Raw genomic sequence first — 14,909 nt, 5'->3', positions numbered from 1 at the left:
TCAAAATTCAGAGGGAAGAACAACAAAAATAAATGCACTGAAATCCTCATATCAAGCTGAAAGCAGGATTAGTGTTATTTATGATACAACAGACAAAATGCAACAGAGTGGTGCAGAATTTGGGAAAGCACAAGAAACCATTTTCAGATGCAAAAATAAAAGACAGCATGGTTAAAGTGACGGACACAGGCAAACAAAAAGAGGAAATCACAGCTAAAATTAAGCACCTCTGTTTTATTCAACAATTTAGTTTAATATGTCAAAATGAAACTGACATTTTATTTTAGTTCATATTTTAGTCGTTGTGAATAAAAAGGACATTTTGCTTTTCAATATTGCTATCACATATGGGCTGATCGATCTACAAGTGGCCCTTTGACTGATTACAAAAATTCTTAATGGCCCTTTAAGATTTCCATTCAGATTCAGCAAAACATACTGACAAAAACTACAACACTTAAATGAATTTGAATCAAATATTAAATGGCATCGATTGCTCACAACTCAACTTGCCATATATTAATTAACTACATCAAGTCAATTTGCCTTCCGAAAATATTGAGAATCTGTCATTAAGAGGAGATCAGTGACCTGTATTATATTTGCATCCGTGACTGGTTTTCCCCAAGTCATATACTGTAGAGAGCAAATAACAGACTTGGCCTATTTTATGTAAGCCACCAAGTGCTAAAGTGTTCACCAGTTCGTATCAGTTTGATCAAAATGATCTCATATTACATGTAAAGTAGTGCTAGGATTTATAAATCAAAATCTTTCTCACACTTACCTCTCCGTATTTGTATTATCGTCAGGATGTGGAAAACCTTCATCGTATGTGCTAACATACAACGCTTGAAGATGTTGCGATATCTCCCCCTTGAATGCCAGAAACAAGCTGTAGTTCATTCCTTCCTCCAGTTGATCCTTTAACTGGATCTCCAGGAAATTACTTTCATCTGTGTGATACTTCATGTTAGCTGTCCTGATCTCCTTATTTGTATTTTTGTTCTTCACCACCGGATCATAAACCCTCAGGTCTCGGCTATGCAGGTAAATGCTCCGCGTCGTCTTAACACAATGGAAATCTACAGATGAGTTACCAGTGAACAGCATAGTCTGGTTGGGAGTGGTGACATTAACTTCCTCTATGATTTCGGAGTAGAAATGAAGATGAAGAAAGATTTTGTAGTTCTCAGGTACAAGATTTGTCGGCAACCGCATGACAGGCGGCGGTCCCATAGTGGTGGAAGTGATGGTCGGCCGTGGCGTCGGATTCATTGTCGAGATCTCAGTCTTGTACAAGATGATCATAGTGACAATGCTGCCAATGACAGATACAGTCAGGATGCCAAAAGCAGCGGCAAAGGCCTTGGATGTCGAAGTCTTCGGCATGGTGACTGCTGGACTGGAACTTCTGTTTTGCTTGCGTGGCGGAGCTTAGTCTGACAGGTCTCTGTACATGTATCCCTCTGAGCTGCAAAACATTATCTGCATCCAAGTAACCACCCTCCCATAAATAGGGCTTGGCTCTTCTATCCCAAGTCTGTGTTTGGATTAAGTATTAACCTAGACATTGCAGAGGGAGCAAAGAGTAAGTGATTCATTGGGGAGGGTTGTAAATTATCCGTCATAGATAGCGCTCAAACATCTGGAGGTGGTTACTGTGGTCCAGTAAATCTCAGTAAATCTCAGGAAGCATAATGCAGCCCATCTCAGTTCCCTTCCATTTTTCATTTTGATCATTACAACTTAACAGTAGACAGAAAAGGTCTTCACACCCCTGTTCAAATGCCAGGATTTGGTGATATAAAAAAGTGTGACCGAGTGAAATCATTGTAAAACTTTTTTTCCCACCATTAATGTGACCTGTAAAACTCAATTGAGGGGAAGTAAGAAACAACTGAGATTGTAGTTTCACAAGTGTGTACACCCTCTTATAACTGGGGGTTGTGGCTGTGTTCAGAATTACCAATCACATTTAAATTTGTATTAAATGGGAGTCAGCACAAACCTGCCACCATCTACTGCCTCCGATTAACCCCGACGTTCAGATGTTCTGGTGGGCTTTTCCTGACATTATTGTCGCCACATCTAATAGCACAAGCCATGGTCCGAGGACATCCTCATCATTGTTCAAAGGTACACTATATTGCCAAAAGAATTAACTTACCTGCCTTGTTTCTAATACGAAGTCCCATCATCATTCAGGTTTAATATGTTTGTCCAATCTTTGGGGCCATAACAGCTTCAATAGTCCTGGGAAGCCTTTCCACATGATTTAGGAGTCTGTTCATGGGAATTTTTGACCATTCTTTAGAAACACATTTGTGAGGTCACTCTCCGATGGTGGATGACAAGGCCTGATTCTCAGCCTCTGTTCTAATTCATCCCAAAGGTGTTCTATTGGAGGATAAGCGGTAAAGAAAATGGATGGATGGTGTTCTGTTGGTTTGAGGTCAGGACTGTGTGCAGACCAGTCAAGTTCATCAACAACAAATTCTCTCATCTATGTCTGTCTGGACCTTGCTGTGTGCACTGGTGCACAATCATGTTGGAACAGAAAGGGCCGTCCCCAAAATGTTCCCATAAAGTTGGGAGCATAGAATTGTCCAAAATATTAAACCCTTAATTCCAGTGAAAGCAACTTTGAATGTTTCAACATACCAAGAGATTTTGGACAACTCAGCTGAGACTGAGACCCCCTCCTTCTCGTTTACCATCGGCCTCAGAAATGCGCATCTGGAAGACTGGTCAAAAATTCCCGTTAACACACCCCTAAAACTTGAGGAAAACCTTCCCAGAAAATTTGAAGCTGCAAAGGATGGAACCGCTGGACCGATGTCCTATCAAACCCTATGGATTAAAAATGTGATGCAGCTTAAATTCATATGCGAGTCAGTGCATTTTAGCGAATACCTTTGGCAATATAGTGTATCAGGCAGGAGATGGGTCTGCCGAGAGGCTGACAGCAACATTGCCGGACCTGCGGATATTTCTGCCAATTACTGGCTGTTTAGTAAATGTGACAAGTCACAATCTCCTGTCTTCTTTATATGTCTGGGCTATGAGGTGGATTGGCAAGACAAAAGCCTTACCTTACAAACAAAAAAATCCAAGCCCTTCTACGATTGCAAAAACATACTTTTAATCTCCCAAATACGAAATAGGGTTATGGGCCGGTGAAACCAAGGTTGAATTTTTTGGCCACAATTCTAAAAGGTGTGCAATACAACACTGCTCTTCACCAAAAGAACTTACCTACAGTGAAGCATGGTTGTGGCAGCATCATGTTTTGTTTTTCCTTCAGCTCGATCTGGGGCCTGAGTGAAGATGAAGGGAATTATGGGTAGTTCCAAATAACTGGCAGTGTGAGCACACACCTTCAGGCTTCTGCTATAAAGCTGAAGCTGGAGAGAACTTCATCTTTCCACATGACAATGACCCAAAGCACACAGCCCAATCAACAAAAGAATGACTTACCAAAAAAAGATTAAGGTTTTGTAGGGGCCCAGTGAGAGACCAGACCTAAATCCCATCGAAAATCTGTGGGGTGAACTGAAGAGGACTGTGCACAGAAGATGCCCTTGCAATCTGGCAGTTTTAGTGTTCTTCATAGAAGAGTGGACAAATATTGCCACATCGAGATGGGCACACTGACAGATTCCTACCCCAAAAGGTACAGGATTTTGGTCTCATTAAAGATGGTTTTGTGAAAAAGGTTTGCAATGGCCAGTCATTTGAACAGGGGTGTGTAGACTTTATATCCAGTGTTCAACAGCATTCATGTTGGCATTCATAATCAGGTAAGGCATCAGTGCTTACACTTACACATGGACACAAGGCATTTGATACCATTTCATTAAAGCAGGGGTCACCAACAATTTTAAAACTGAAAGCTAATTCTTGGTGACTGATTAATGCTAAGGCCTGCCAATTTGATACATATTTGTGAAATAACAAAATTGCTCAAATTACTTTTAATTATGTTATCAATATTTATTTATATTCATCTACAGCAGCACCTACAGCCAAACTTAATTGAGCCAAGACACCCATTTTACATGAGAAAAATCTCACAGCACACCACCAAACAAAAATGTCACAAAAACTATGCATACTGAAATAATGAATGATCTTGTCTCGATTTACTCACAAATGGATTTATTCGGTGTGAAAGCTAGACCTGTTTACTTGGGGGGGGGGGAAGCTGATATACTTGTGTATTTCAGGTCATTACATGTTCTTTTCACGTGTACGCGTGTCTGTCCTTGTGGACGTGGTTGGAGAGGTTGATTTCAATTCATGTAAACCATTTTGGTTTGCATTGTATGTACGAAAAGTGCTACATAAATGAAGTTTTGATTGATTTTATTCTTGATTTCGATAATCTCAAAAAGACATAATTTATTCTGCTGTACGAATGGAAATATTTGGATGGATTTACAGGATTATTGTACCTTCTGGCATCTAATGGAAGAGCATTTAATAGTTCTGCCGGTCACTACACTTCACTAGTTTTGATGAACAAAAATATATTTGTAATTAATAAATCATTTTCAGACATCCATTAATTTTCCGTACCGCTTCTCCTCACTAGGGTCGCAGACGTGCTGGAGCCTATCCCAGCTATCTTCGGGCGAGAGTCGGGGTACACCCTGAACTGGTCGCCAGCCAATTGGAGGGCACATAGAAACAAAACAACCATTCGTCTTCAATCAACCTACCATGCATGTTTTGGGGATGTGGGAAGAAACCGAAGTACCCGGAGAAAGCCCACGCAGGAACGGGAAGAACAACTCCACACAGACGGGGGGCCGGGTCCTCAGAACAGTAAGGCAGATGTGCTAACCAGTCATCCACTGAGCTGCCCATGTAATACTTTATTTCTATAAATGTTCAGTTAAATTTTCAAACCATAATTTCTACAACATTCCTAGAAAATCACAATGTCCCATCACTAGTGAGCTACAGTACTTTTAGAAGAGGCCCGCGGGCTATTCATCTGGTTCTTGGGTGTAACCTGCCCATGGGCACCATATTGGTGAGCCCTACATTAAAGATAAACCCACAACAGCCGCTTAAATAACTTGAAACTGACGAAGGTAATACATTACATTAATACATTAATACAACACGTATGGCTTCTTGCAAACGCTGCCATCAATTTAGTCAACATTAAGCTGCAGATGTGTTTTTGTCTGTCAAATGTATTTAAAAGAAAGTTAAAGAGGAAATGCTCTTGAACGGTTCAACCTTGTCATAGTTTTTAATATGGATTTTTATGGTCTTGGTCTTGGTCTTGACTCGGTCTAGACTCCCAAAGTTCTGTGAATTCTGGCCTTGGGCAAGTCTGAGTCTCAGAATTGTGTGATCTTGAGCACAACACTAACCCTAAATTAATATTTTGTTAACCTTTTGAGGTAATCGTTCAAACGATCTCCCTATCTCTCAATGGGATTTGTGCACCTGTCAACAGAATTTTGGTCCACTCTTCGTGAGCAAACTCCTCAAGCTGTCTCTGGTTTGAAGGCTGCCTTCGCCAGACCATATGTTTCAGCTCCTTCCACAGATGAACAGCAGGATTTAGAGCAGGGCTACTTGAGAATTGTCCAATGTTTTGTTCTTAACCATTCTTGTGTGTTTTAAAGTGTGGTCTTTATCGTGTTGGAGCACCCATTGGCTGTGGCTGCGACAAAGCTTTCTGTCACGGGGTAGCACATTTCGCTTCAGAATGCCTTGATAGTCTTAAGATTTCATAGTACCCTGCACATACTCAAGACACCCTCTGCCAGATTCAGCAAAACAAATATTGTATAACTGAGCGACTAGAGGGTTGTTCATAAAGGAAAGAGCACCAACAATCATTTTCACAGATTTTTACAGATCACACCATTGTTTAAATTGTACGTGTGGTTACTAAGCCTTTGCAAAGAAGGTTTAGAATGACTTGGTTTAATCACTTGTGCTGAACTGCATACACAGGGAAGCCTACATGCATGTAACATTATTGAAGGGAATGTAAGCAAGCAATCAAAGTATAGTTAAAATCTTTTGCAGCAAAGAACACTTTAAATAGATACTGTAGACATCATCCATTGAATTGATCACAATCCACCAGTTTAATGAACAAATGTTACTCGATAAATGTGCAAAAACACCTCCAGGAAGTGTTCACAGGTCAAAGAATGACAATAAGGGCCTCTACTGAACAGCGTGTGTAATTACAAAAGGATCGGTTGTATTTCTCAGCTTGTGGGAGACATTTGAGAATACTCTGAAGGATGAAATAAAATTGTGTTAAGGATAAAATTACTTTTTCCACAAACGTCACATCCACAGTTCATTATCTAAAAATAACCTAAACTTTGCAAACAACACATCATTGCTCACTTGTAGTAGTTTACCAAAATTACACCTCCTCGACAGCAATGGAAAGTCAAAACAAACACACATCTATATTGACACAGCTTCAGCAATGTTTCAAAAAGAACATACACCACGTTTTTGTGCGTACGCACCTTTTGTACATGAGGCCCTTTTGCATATTTACATTGATTTCTGATACTGCCGTTAATTCATTGATTCTCATATCTTACCTCTTTTACTAATTCATTTTTTTTGTTGCCCCTTTATGACGTCGTTGAAAACAGAATTTGTGTGCACATTTGTGACTGCTGTCATGTAAATCCATCCATCCATCCATCCATTTTCTGAGCCGCTTCTCCTCACTAGCGTCGCGGGCGTGCTGGAGCCTATCCCAGCTATCATCGGGCAGGAGGCGGGGTACACCCTGAACTGGTTGCCAGCCAATCGCAGTCGTCACTTAACCGACCATGCATGTTTTTGGGATGTGGGAGGAAACCGGAGTGCCCGGAGAAAACCCACGCAGGCACGAGGAGAACATGCAAACTGCACACAGGCGGGGTCGGGCATTGAACACCGGTCCTCAGAACTGTGAGGCAGATGCTCTAACCAGTCGGTCACCGTGCCACCGCTGTAATGTAAATATCTTTGTCAAACAAAAAAGGGTTTTACATTTGTTACCTTGATAGTGCTGTTCCTATTGTGTTTTGAAGGGTGATTCCTCTGTCATTTTTGTTTGAATTGGCTGTATCTAAGATTGATTCCCCGCATGGAGAAAACCTTACACTCACTATTTAACCATCTATGACGTGTGTGAACAAACAGTGGAGTAGTAAAGCTACATTTTGCGTTATGTAGAAATAAGTGAGTCTTTTTCATATCAAGTGTCACTTCTTATGTGACTGCTTTGTGTCCCTCTGAGTAGACAAACTAATGGAAAACAGTAATAGAGCAATAACGGTACATTCACAGAGTTGGTTGGTTACCACATCAAGCTGTCTAGATGCTGGACACAATAACAGGACACTTCCAGGATGGCCGATAGTTCCGCGTAGCTCTTCTCTCTCCACGTAGGAAGGAGTCTCTCATTGTTGAGGGCCTGGAGTCTTGGCGTCCCTTCCCGAAGGACATGATACAAGCAGGGCCATCGACTCTGGATCCTCAGCGTGGTGCGCCTGTCCAATATGATGCCGCGGACAGTCTTCTTGGCTCTAAACTCACGCAGAGCAGGTAATTTTAGACAAGAAAAGACCAGGCCTCTGCTGGGTGACACGTCCAAGAACTCCAAAGAAAGAGATTCCAGAGAGTAGGAAATGCCGACGTTCCTCGGCGGCACCAGGATGTGTAAGGTCAGAGATTTTAGGTTAGGCAGGGATGTCGTTAGGGTCTGCAGTGTGGATGGAGTCACTCCTTTGAAGACCCAGAAGTACTTGAGCTCAAGGACTCTGAGCTGCTGGAAGTGGGTGAGCAGAGACACTGACAAATCTGACCAGTCAAAGTGTAACCGCATCTTGGTGATACGAGGACAGCTCTGAGTGAGTTTGGTCAACAGCTCCTGGAAATTGGTCACCTGTCAAAACAAATTAAATTGGTTCAAGAAAATGGAATGAACAAGCTACTAATATAACCACGGGGAACCGTCTTTACACTACCCTGACATCAGGGGCAGGTACATAAAGTGTACAGTAGTTATAAAAAAGTTAACACACCGATGTTCAAATGCCAGGTTCTTGTAATGTAAAAAAATCAAAATCAGTCAGATTGTGAGGGCATCTCGTGTGCACAGCCCCCTTCAAATCACCCTGCAGATATTTGATCGTATTCAGGTCTGGAATCTGTCTGGGCCTTTCCAACACCTTAAATCTTCTTCTGGTGAAGCCATTCTTTTGTTGATGTGGTTGTGTGCTTTTGTTGTCATTGTCATGCTGAAAGAAAGTTACTCTTCATCTTCAGCTTTCTACCAGAAGCCTGAAGGTTTTGTTCTGACACTAACTGTTACTTGGAGCCGTTTATAATTCCCTCCTTTGACTAAGGCCCCAGTTCTAGCTGAAGAAAAACAGCCCCAAAGCATCATGCTGCCACCACCATGCTTCACTGTATGTACAGTATATTGTCCAATGGGACATATGTCACTCAATTTGGAATTTAACAAAATATTTCTGGAAGAAATTTAAATTTGAAGTTGCACAAAACAGATCTACCAACCATCAAACATGTCTTCACACAAGAAGTAAGAATATCTCACGAAGGTTCTGTGTATATTGTGAGACTTTAGCAAATCTCATGACACGAGCTCAATGAACAACTAAAGCAACCTTTTTCTGCCAGAGACCGATTTTACATCAAGAATTTTTTTAACAGAGCAGCATAGCAATAAATGAAAACCAATGCTTAAAGATAGAACCCTACCAGTATGCTGGATGTACAGACCCTTTCCCAAAAACTTTAATATCATGGAAAAGTTTATTTATTTCCATAATTCCATTCAAAAAGTTAAACTTTCAAAGATTATAGATTCAGGGCCCACAATTTGAACAATTTCAAGCATTTATTTGTTTATTTTTACATAATTTGGGCTTCCAGTTCATAAAACCCACGAAACCAGGAATTCAAAAAATTTGAATACTTTGAAGAAATCCCCATTTACTTCTCAGTTTTTGTACCAAAGAAATAAATAAATTAGGGTCTCATTAAATCAATCAAAACATGGTACTTTAAAAATGATATGTTAATCTTCAGTAGTTGGTTTGGAATCCCTTTGCTTTAATCAATCATTCTGTGCCATTGCCTGGTTATGCCGAGTTATGGAATCCCAGATTTCCTTGATGCTTGCTGTCGGTTCTTCTTTATTTTTGTGTCTGGTGCCCCTCATTTTCCTCTTGATAATACCCTGTAGATTCTCAATGGGGTATACAGTAGATCCGGCGAGTTAGCTGGACAGTCAAGCACTGTGATGGCATGGGGGTATGGGCAGGGGCCAGGTCCTGCTGGAAGATATAATCTGCATCTCCATACAGATCCTAAGCAGAAGGAATCATGAAGTCCTCTCAAATATTCTGGTAGACTCTTGCGGTGATGTTGAAAAGAAAGCTGAGTTATCCAACACCTGCACTGGACATTCCCCAAATTATGACTGGCTATGGATATTTCGCACTGGACCTCAAGCAGCTTGGGTTCTGTTCTTTACCCATCTTCCTCCAAACGCTTGGACCTTGATTCCCGAATGAAAGGCACACTTTACTTTCATCGGAAAAGAGGACCTTGGACCACTGGCCAACAGTCCAGTCCTTCTTCTCCTTGGCCCAGTTGAGACGCTTCCTACGTTGGCTCAGGCTCAGAAGTGGCTTGACCCGAGGAACCCGACAGTTGTAGCCCATCTCCTGGATGCGTCTGAATGTGGTGGTTTTTGAAGCTGTGAATTCCGCTTCATTCCACTCTTTCTGGATCTCTGCTAGATTCTTCAATCTTCTCTTTTTGATAATCCGCTGAAGCCCACAGTCATCTCTTTTGCTGGTGCATCAAGTCTGCAGTCTTCCCCATATTGAACCCAATATTGAACTGAAGCAATTTATTGACCCCTGGGGAAACCTGTGCAGGTGTTTTAAGTTTAGTAGATGATTAGTGTGTGACACTCGGTTGAAAACATTTCTGGCCTACAAAATTTGGGCTGATTACTTCACAGTATTCTATTTTTTTTGAATTCCTAATTTCGTGGGTTTTATGAGCTGGAAGCCTAAATTATCTAAAAATAAACACTTGAAATTGTCTAAATTGTGGGCCCTGAATTTATAATCTATGAAAGTTAAAAAAATGTAATCGAATTATGGAAATACTTTTCCATGATATTCTAATTTTTTGGAAAGGGTCTGTAGTTGTTGTAATTAGTTGGAGCCCTGCTCTTGTTTTTTTTCAACGAGGTAGTCCAATCTTGGTGTAAAAGGGACACTGACACCTGAAGAGTATTACTTACATCCATTCTACAGTACACTTATATTTTGTTTCGGTCGTCGTAATTGCAGAAAATAGAGCTTCACTTTCAGACTGATGATGAATTATGATATTTTTTTTCAGTCTCTCTATACAGCCCTGTACCAAATGTCTGAGACTTGGTTGAGAACCGCTGAGCTAAAGGATTAAATCCACAAGTGTGGACTGGGTGCTCAGTACACAATGTTTCAAGTGACAATGATAAAGCTTATGTACACCCCAAGTGCAGCATTTACTCTTTTGGTGAAGAGAGTTACATCCCAACCACAACCAGCAATTTCCCGTTGCACAATCGCTACACATTAAAATTAAGGCTGGGTACTTTTATTTTGATTACTTTTAAGGATTTATTCAAAACATTAAACTTACTTTATAAAACATGTATGGTAGTTAAGAATGTTAAAATGTTACTTTAAATACAGTGGTTTTATGATGACTTCATTCATTCATTCAGGCAATGGGTCCTCATTCATTCAGTTTTTCCCTAATTTCGTATGCCAAAATTAATCAGGACAACCAGCATCCGAGAACGGATTTTGTTGGAGAGATGCTAGTCTGAATCCAGATTTCAGTTGCGGTACCAGCAAGCAAGGCAACAAAACCTAACTCTGGGGCACAGTCATGCTGATTTCTCTCCTTGCATGTCTGCAAATGTCAGGTTTCTTTGTGCTTCTGTGTGTGTTTGTGTGTATGTGAGAGACAAAAGTAAATGACAACAGGGCTTAAACTGAAATTCCCTTCACTGGATCATCCATCCATTTTCAATATCGCTTCTCTTCATTAAGGTCGTGGGTGAGCTGGCGTCTATCCCAGAAGACATTGGGGCCAGGGTCGGGGAACACCTTGCACTGGTCACCAGTCAATTGCAGGGCAGATAGAAACAACCATTGAAGCTCACTTTTACAGGTACATCTCAACAAGTTACAATAGTGTCAAAAGCTTAATTTAGTTAGCTCGTTAAATTCACAAAGTGAAACTCATAGAGATGGACTACACACATTCAATAATGAATTTTTTTTTTTTTTTTTAAATAGATGTATAGATTTGATGATTATAGCTTACGGCAAATAAAAACCCAAATTCACCATCTCTAGAAACTGGAATTTTACAGAACAATCAAGAAACAATGGACACAATTTTTAATGTAGAAATTAGGCAGGATTTTGCCCTCTGAAATGTATTGGTAGTAATGTTTAATTAACCTTCATCATGTATGAGCACTGAAATAAATGGACTTTTCTACCATATTCTAATTTATTGAGCTGTACCACTACCTGTACACATAATGGCAATTTGTTTTGTTTTTTTTTAAATGTTTGTATGTAACCTAACATGTATTTTGGAATGTGGGAGCAAGGCGGTGTACCTAGAGAAAACTTGCTAAAGCACCTGGAGAAAATGCAAACTTCATGCAGGAGCTGAGCTGAGATTGGAATTGGGACCTCTCGACTGTAAGGCAAATGTACTAATATCGAACTGCCCATGAGCGACTGTATCTGTTTATTTTGTGACACAAACAAAACCAAAACACCATTTCCAACCGCATAACTGGAAAACTATGCCATGTCAAATTGGAATTAAGATTCCAGAAATGTAAATGTTTGAACTGAAGCACTCTGTAGTGTTATCTTTCAGCTATAAGACTATCAAATCAGTAAGTTTATTGAAGCAGCCCCTCACTATTTGTGTGAGTGGCTGACTACATGTCTATTTAATATGGAATTAATAAATACAATCTATATTAATACCGTTACCTGATCCATTTTAGTAATGCTGTCTTGATGGGAACTAGCGCAGGAGTGCACCCTGAGATCCAGAGGTTCAAAAAGTGTAAAGGTCCAGTTGAGGTCTAGGTGACTGAGGTTGCTGCAGTGGACATTATCCAAAAGGTGACTTAGCAGGTCACCCCACCCATTACAGCGATCCCCCAAATCAAAGCGGGCCTTCAGTGTGAGAAGGCTGGCCCGGCGTGAGATGAGATGGTGGGTGTAGTGGTGAACCCAGGAATTCCACCTCTCAAACTCACAATTGGAGACAAACTTCCCCTCCTGACCCAGGTGGAAGACGCCCCAACGGCAATAGTCAGCATCTCGCCACAGCTTCCATGAACGAACAAGGCAACTCCAGCTCAAGCAAACCAGAGCACAACTACATTTATCCACCTCATTCAAAAAAGACAACACATGTAGCTGGCACTCCACAGGCAGGAAGTTGAAAGGGAAGTAGTCGTCCAATGCTTTGCGACGCCTGCGAACAGGAACCAAGGGTCTTTTACGTGGAGGCATGTTTCGAGGACAAAATGGTGGCCAATGGCAGAGGTCAGAATCTCCACCAGGAGGTCTTGTGGTCTGGCTTTTCCTCTTCAGCTTCAACAAGTGGGCAAAGACAAAGTGTTAGATATTTATTTTGGGGTGAAAATTTCATAATTCGTTCAAAGCAGGAGTGTTCAAACATTTTCCTTCGAGGGCTGCACACAGAAAAATCGAAGGATGCAAGGGTCACTTTCTTCGACCTTATTAAACGCACTAAAATCAATCCTTCAAGCAATTATACATGTTATTTTGGAGAAACTGCTACATCACAGTTTTGTGTTAAAGGTGATAAGGTAAATAGTTTTAGATTTTTACATGCTTTTAAGGTGGCTCCCCACTAGAATAGTTTTGCCCCTGCCCTGAGCAGATCTCAATATTCAACAACCAAAACAAGAGCAATTTGTAGTAAGCTGACAATCTTGAAAGCAGTGTTTATTTGATGATCATAATTAATCATTGTGATATGCTCATAAATTTAGAACCTGAGACAGAGCAGAAAGTGGAGGAAAACTTGCTTCTTGCTTCTGGAAAATGAATAATCTTAATTTCTGCGGCATTATAAAGAGAAACTTTGTTACTATTTTAGTTGGAAGTATTTTTTATTTTTTTTTTTTTTTTTACATATTTAAAAAAGCTCTATATAAAACCAATTTGTTGTTGTTTGTGGGCCATGTGAAATGCTGTTTTTGTATGCACCACGGGCCACAAACAAAAATACTGCAAGCCGCAAATGGACATCATTTAGACATCCTTGATTTAAAGAGTGAATTACATTTGAACTAAGGGATTAAATGTCTTTATCACTTTAATAACTCAACTTTTACAGATCATCTCAATAAATTAGTAAAAAAAATTTTAAATTAAGCTTTAATTTAGTTAGTTAGTTGAATTCAAAAAGTGAAACTCATAGAGATGCACTACACACACACTCAAGAATGTAATGTTTCATTGAGGTTTTTTTTTTTAAATATACATGTATAATTCTAATGATTATAGCTTACAGGACATGAAAACCCAAACTCACCATCTCTAAAAATATATATATATTTTACTTAATCAATCAAGAATCAATGGAAACGATTTTTAATGTAGAATTTAGGCAGGATTACGCCCTCGTAAAAGTATTTTCCAAAGTGTTTAATGAATCTAATATCGCATGACGCTCTAACCAGTCGCCCAGGTTGTTTACCAACGGTTGCCACATGAAAAAACATACTCATTTTAAGATATTAATCATCGGTTTATATACTCTGCAGCTCGTTAGCCGACACGAAGCTCGGTAGAATATGTGGGTTCTCTAGCAGGTTATATACTTTGAAAAATTATGTTTATAGGTAATTATACAGAAGACAAATTACGTGTATTTACCTTTTGGTCGAACAGGCTCGGCACAGTCGTTTCCCCCCCGGTTTAAAAGCTAACCTGCTATTGGTGGCTAACGCAAAAAGGACACAAAGGAGTTTCCCGTCGAAGCTGTTTATTTTACACGTTGTATCATAAGTTAAACAGAGACGGTTCAAAAGTTGTGGGTGATTTAAAAAAAAGACCCAAAACTGTAGAAAGCGATATTTTGCCAATTCTGTTTGTGGCAACTTGTGCCAGTCCAGACAGCTGACTTGTGTCGTTTTTGTGGGCTGAGGTGCAGCTGACGTCATCAGAAGCCGCCGCGTTGTATCACATAAAGTGAAGGCCTAGATGGCGCACCCCGCTCATCATTGCTTATTAATGGCCATAGGCGGCGTTGTAAAAGCATCCTAGTTGGCAAACTCAGTCGAGGTGTAAAGCAAAAATGAATTCGTCGGACACAATTATGATTACGTTGGATGCAAGAAATGCGATTTTGCCAATTCTGTTTGTGACAACTTATGCGAGTCCAGACAGCTGACTCGTGTCGTTTTTGTGGGCTGGGGGAGAGCTGAGATACCGGTGACCATACCATTGTGACGTTATCGTATCGATGCGTTTCATGTACAGCAAATGATGCATTCGACAGATTGGCATACCTGCACATTCTACTCGGGATGACTTTAACTGTCTTTATTTCAATCTATTCTATAATGTTGGAAATTGACTTGTTCACAGTAACAACTGTCCTGCGTCGCGTGTGTTACGTCTACTTGGCGAGCAAAGGAAAGTGCGCTTTGTTTTGGTCCAGCCCACACTGCCTTCCCGCTGGGCTGCCGACCCAATGAGGAGGGCCAATTGGCGTACTTGAGTCATGTGACCATACCATCCACGCCCTTGCAT

At 40.5% G+C, this 14,909-nt stretch overlaps 2 protein-coding genes across 2 annotated transcripts in view; both read right to left on the bottom strand.

Moving 5' to 3' along the window:
- Window positions 1-1,495, bottom strand: part of anpeplb (alanyl (membrane) aminopeptidase-like b) — a 29,730-nt gene extending 28,235 nt beyond the window's left edge. The window contains exon 1 of the mRNA XM_061677290.1: window positions 788-1,495. Coding sequence (XP_061533274.1) covers window positions 788-1,392 — 605 coding nt within the window. The 5' untranslated portion in view covers window positions 1,393-1,495. The remainder of the gene's footprint in view (window positions 1-787) is intronic.
- Window positions 1,496-5,955: 4,460 nt separating this feature from the next.
- On the bottom strand, window positions 5,956-14,296 carry si:dkey-12e7.1 (uncharacterized protein LOC557553 homolog). Its single transcript, XM_061676606.1, has 3 exons — window positions 14,031-14,296; window positions 12,105-12,716; window positions 5,956-7,933 (listed from the first exon to the last, which is right to left on the bottom strand). The coding sequence occupies exons 2-3, from the start codon at window positions 12,633-12,635 to the stop codon at window positions 7,346-7,348; spliced, it is 1,119 nt and encodes a 372-aa protein (XP_061532590.1). The 5' UTR covers window positions 12,636-12,716; window positions 14,031-14,296; the 3' UTR covers window positions 5,956-7,345.
- Window positions 14,297-14,909: the final 613 nt, after the last annotated feature.

This window comes from Phycodurus eques, chromosome 5 (genome assembly GCF_024500275.1).
Source record: "Phycodurus eques isolate BA_2022a chromosome 5, UOR_Pequ_1.1, whole genome shotgun sequence".
In the NCBI taxonomy this organism is placed as follows: domain Eukaryota; kingdom Metazoa; phylum Chordata; class Actinopteri; order Syngnathiformes; family Syngnathidae; genus Phycodurus; species Phycodurus eques.
The sequence above is the reverse complement of the archived record's forward strand: the minus strand, read 5'-3'. Positions and strand labels throughout refer to the sequence as shown.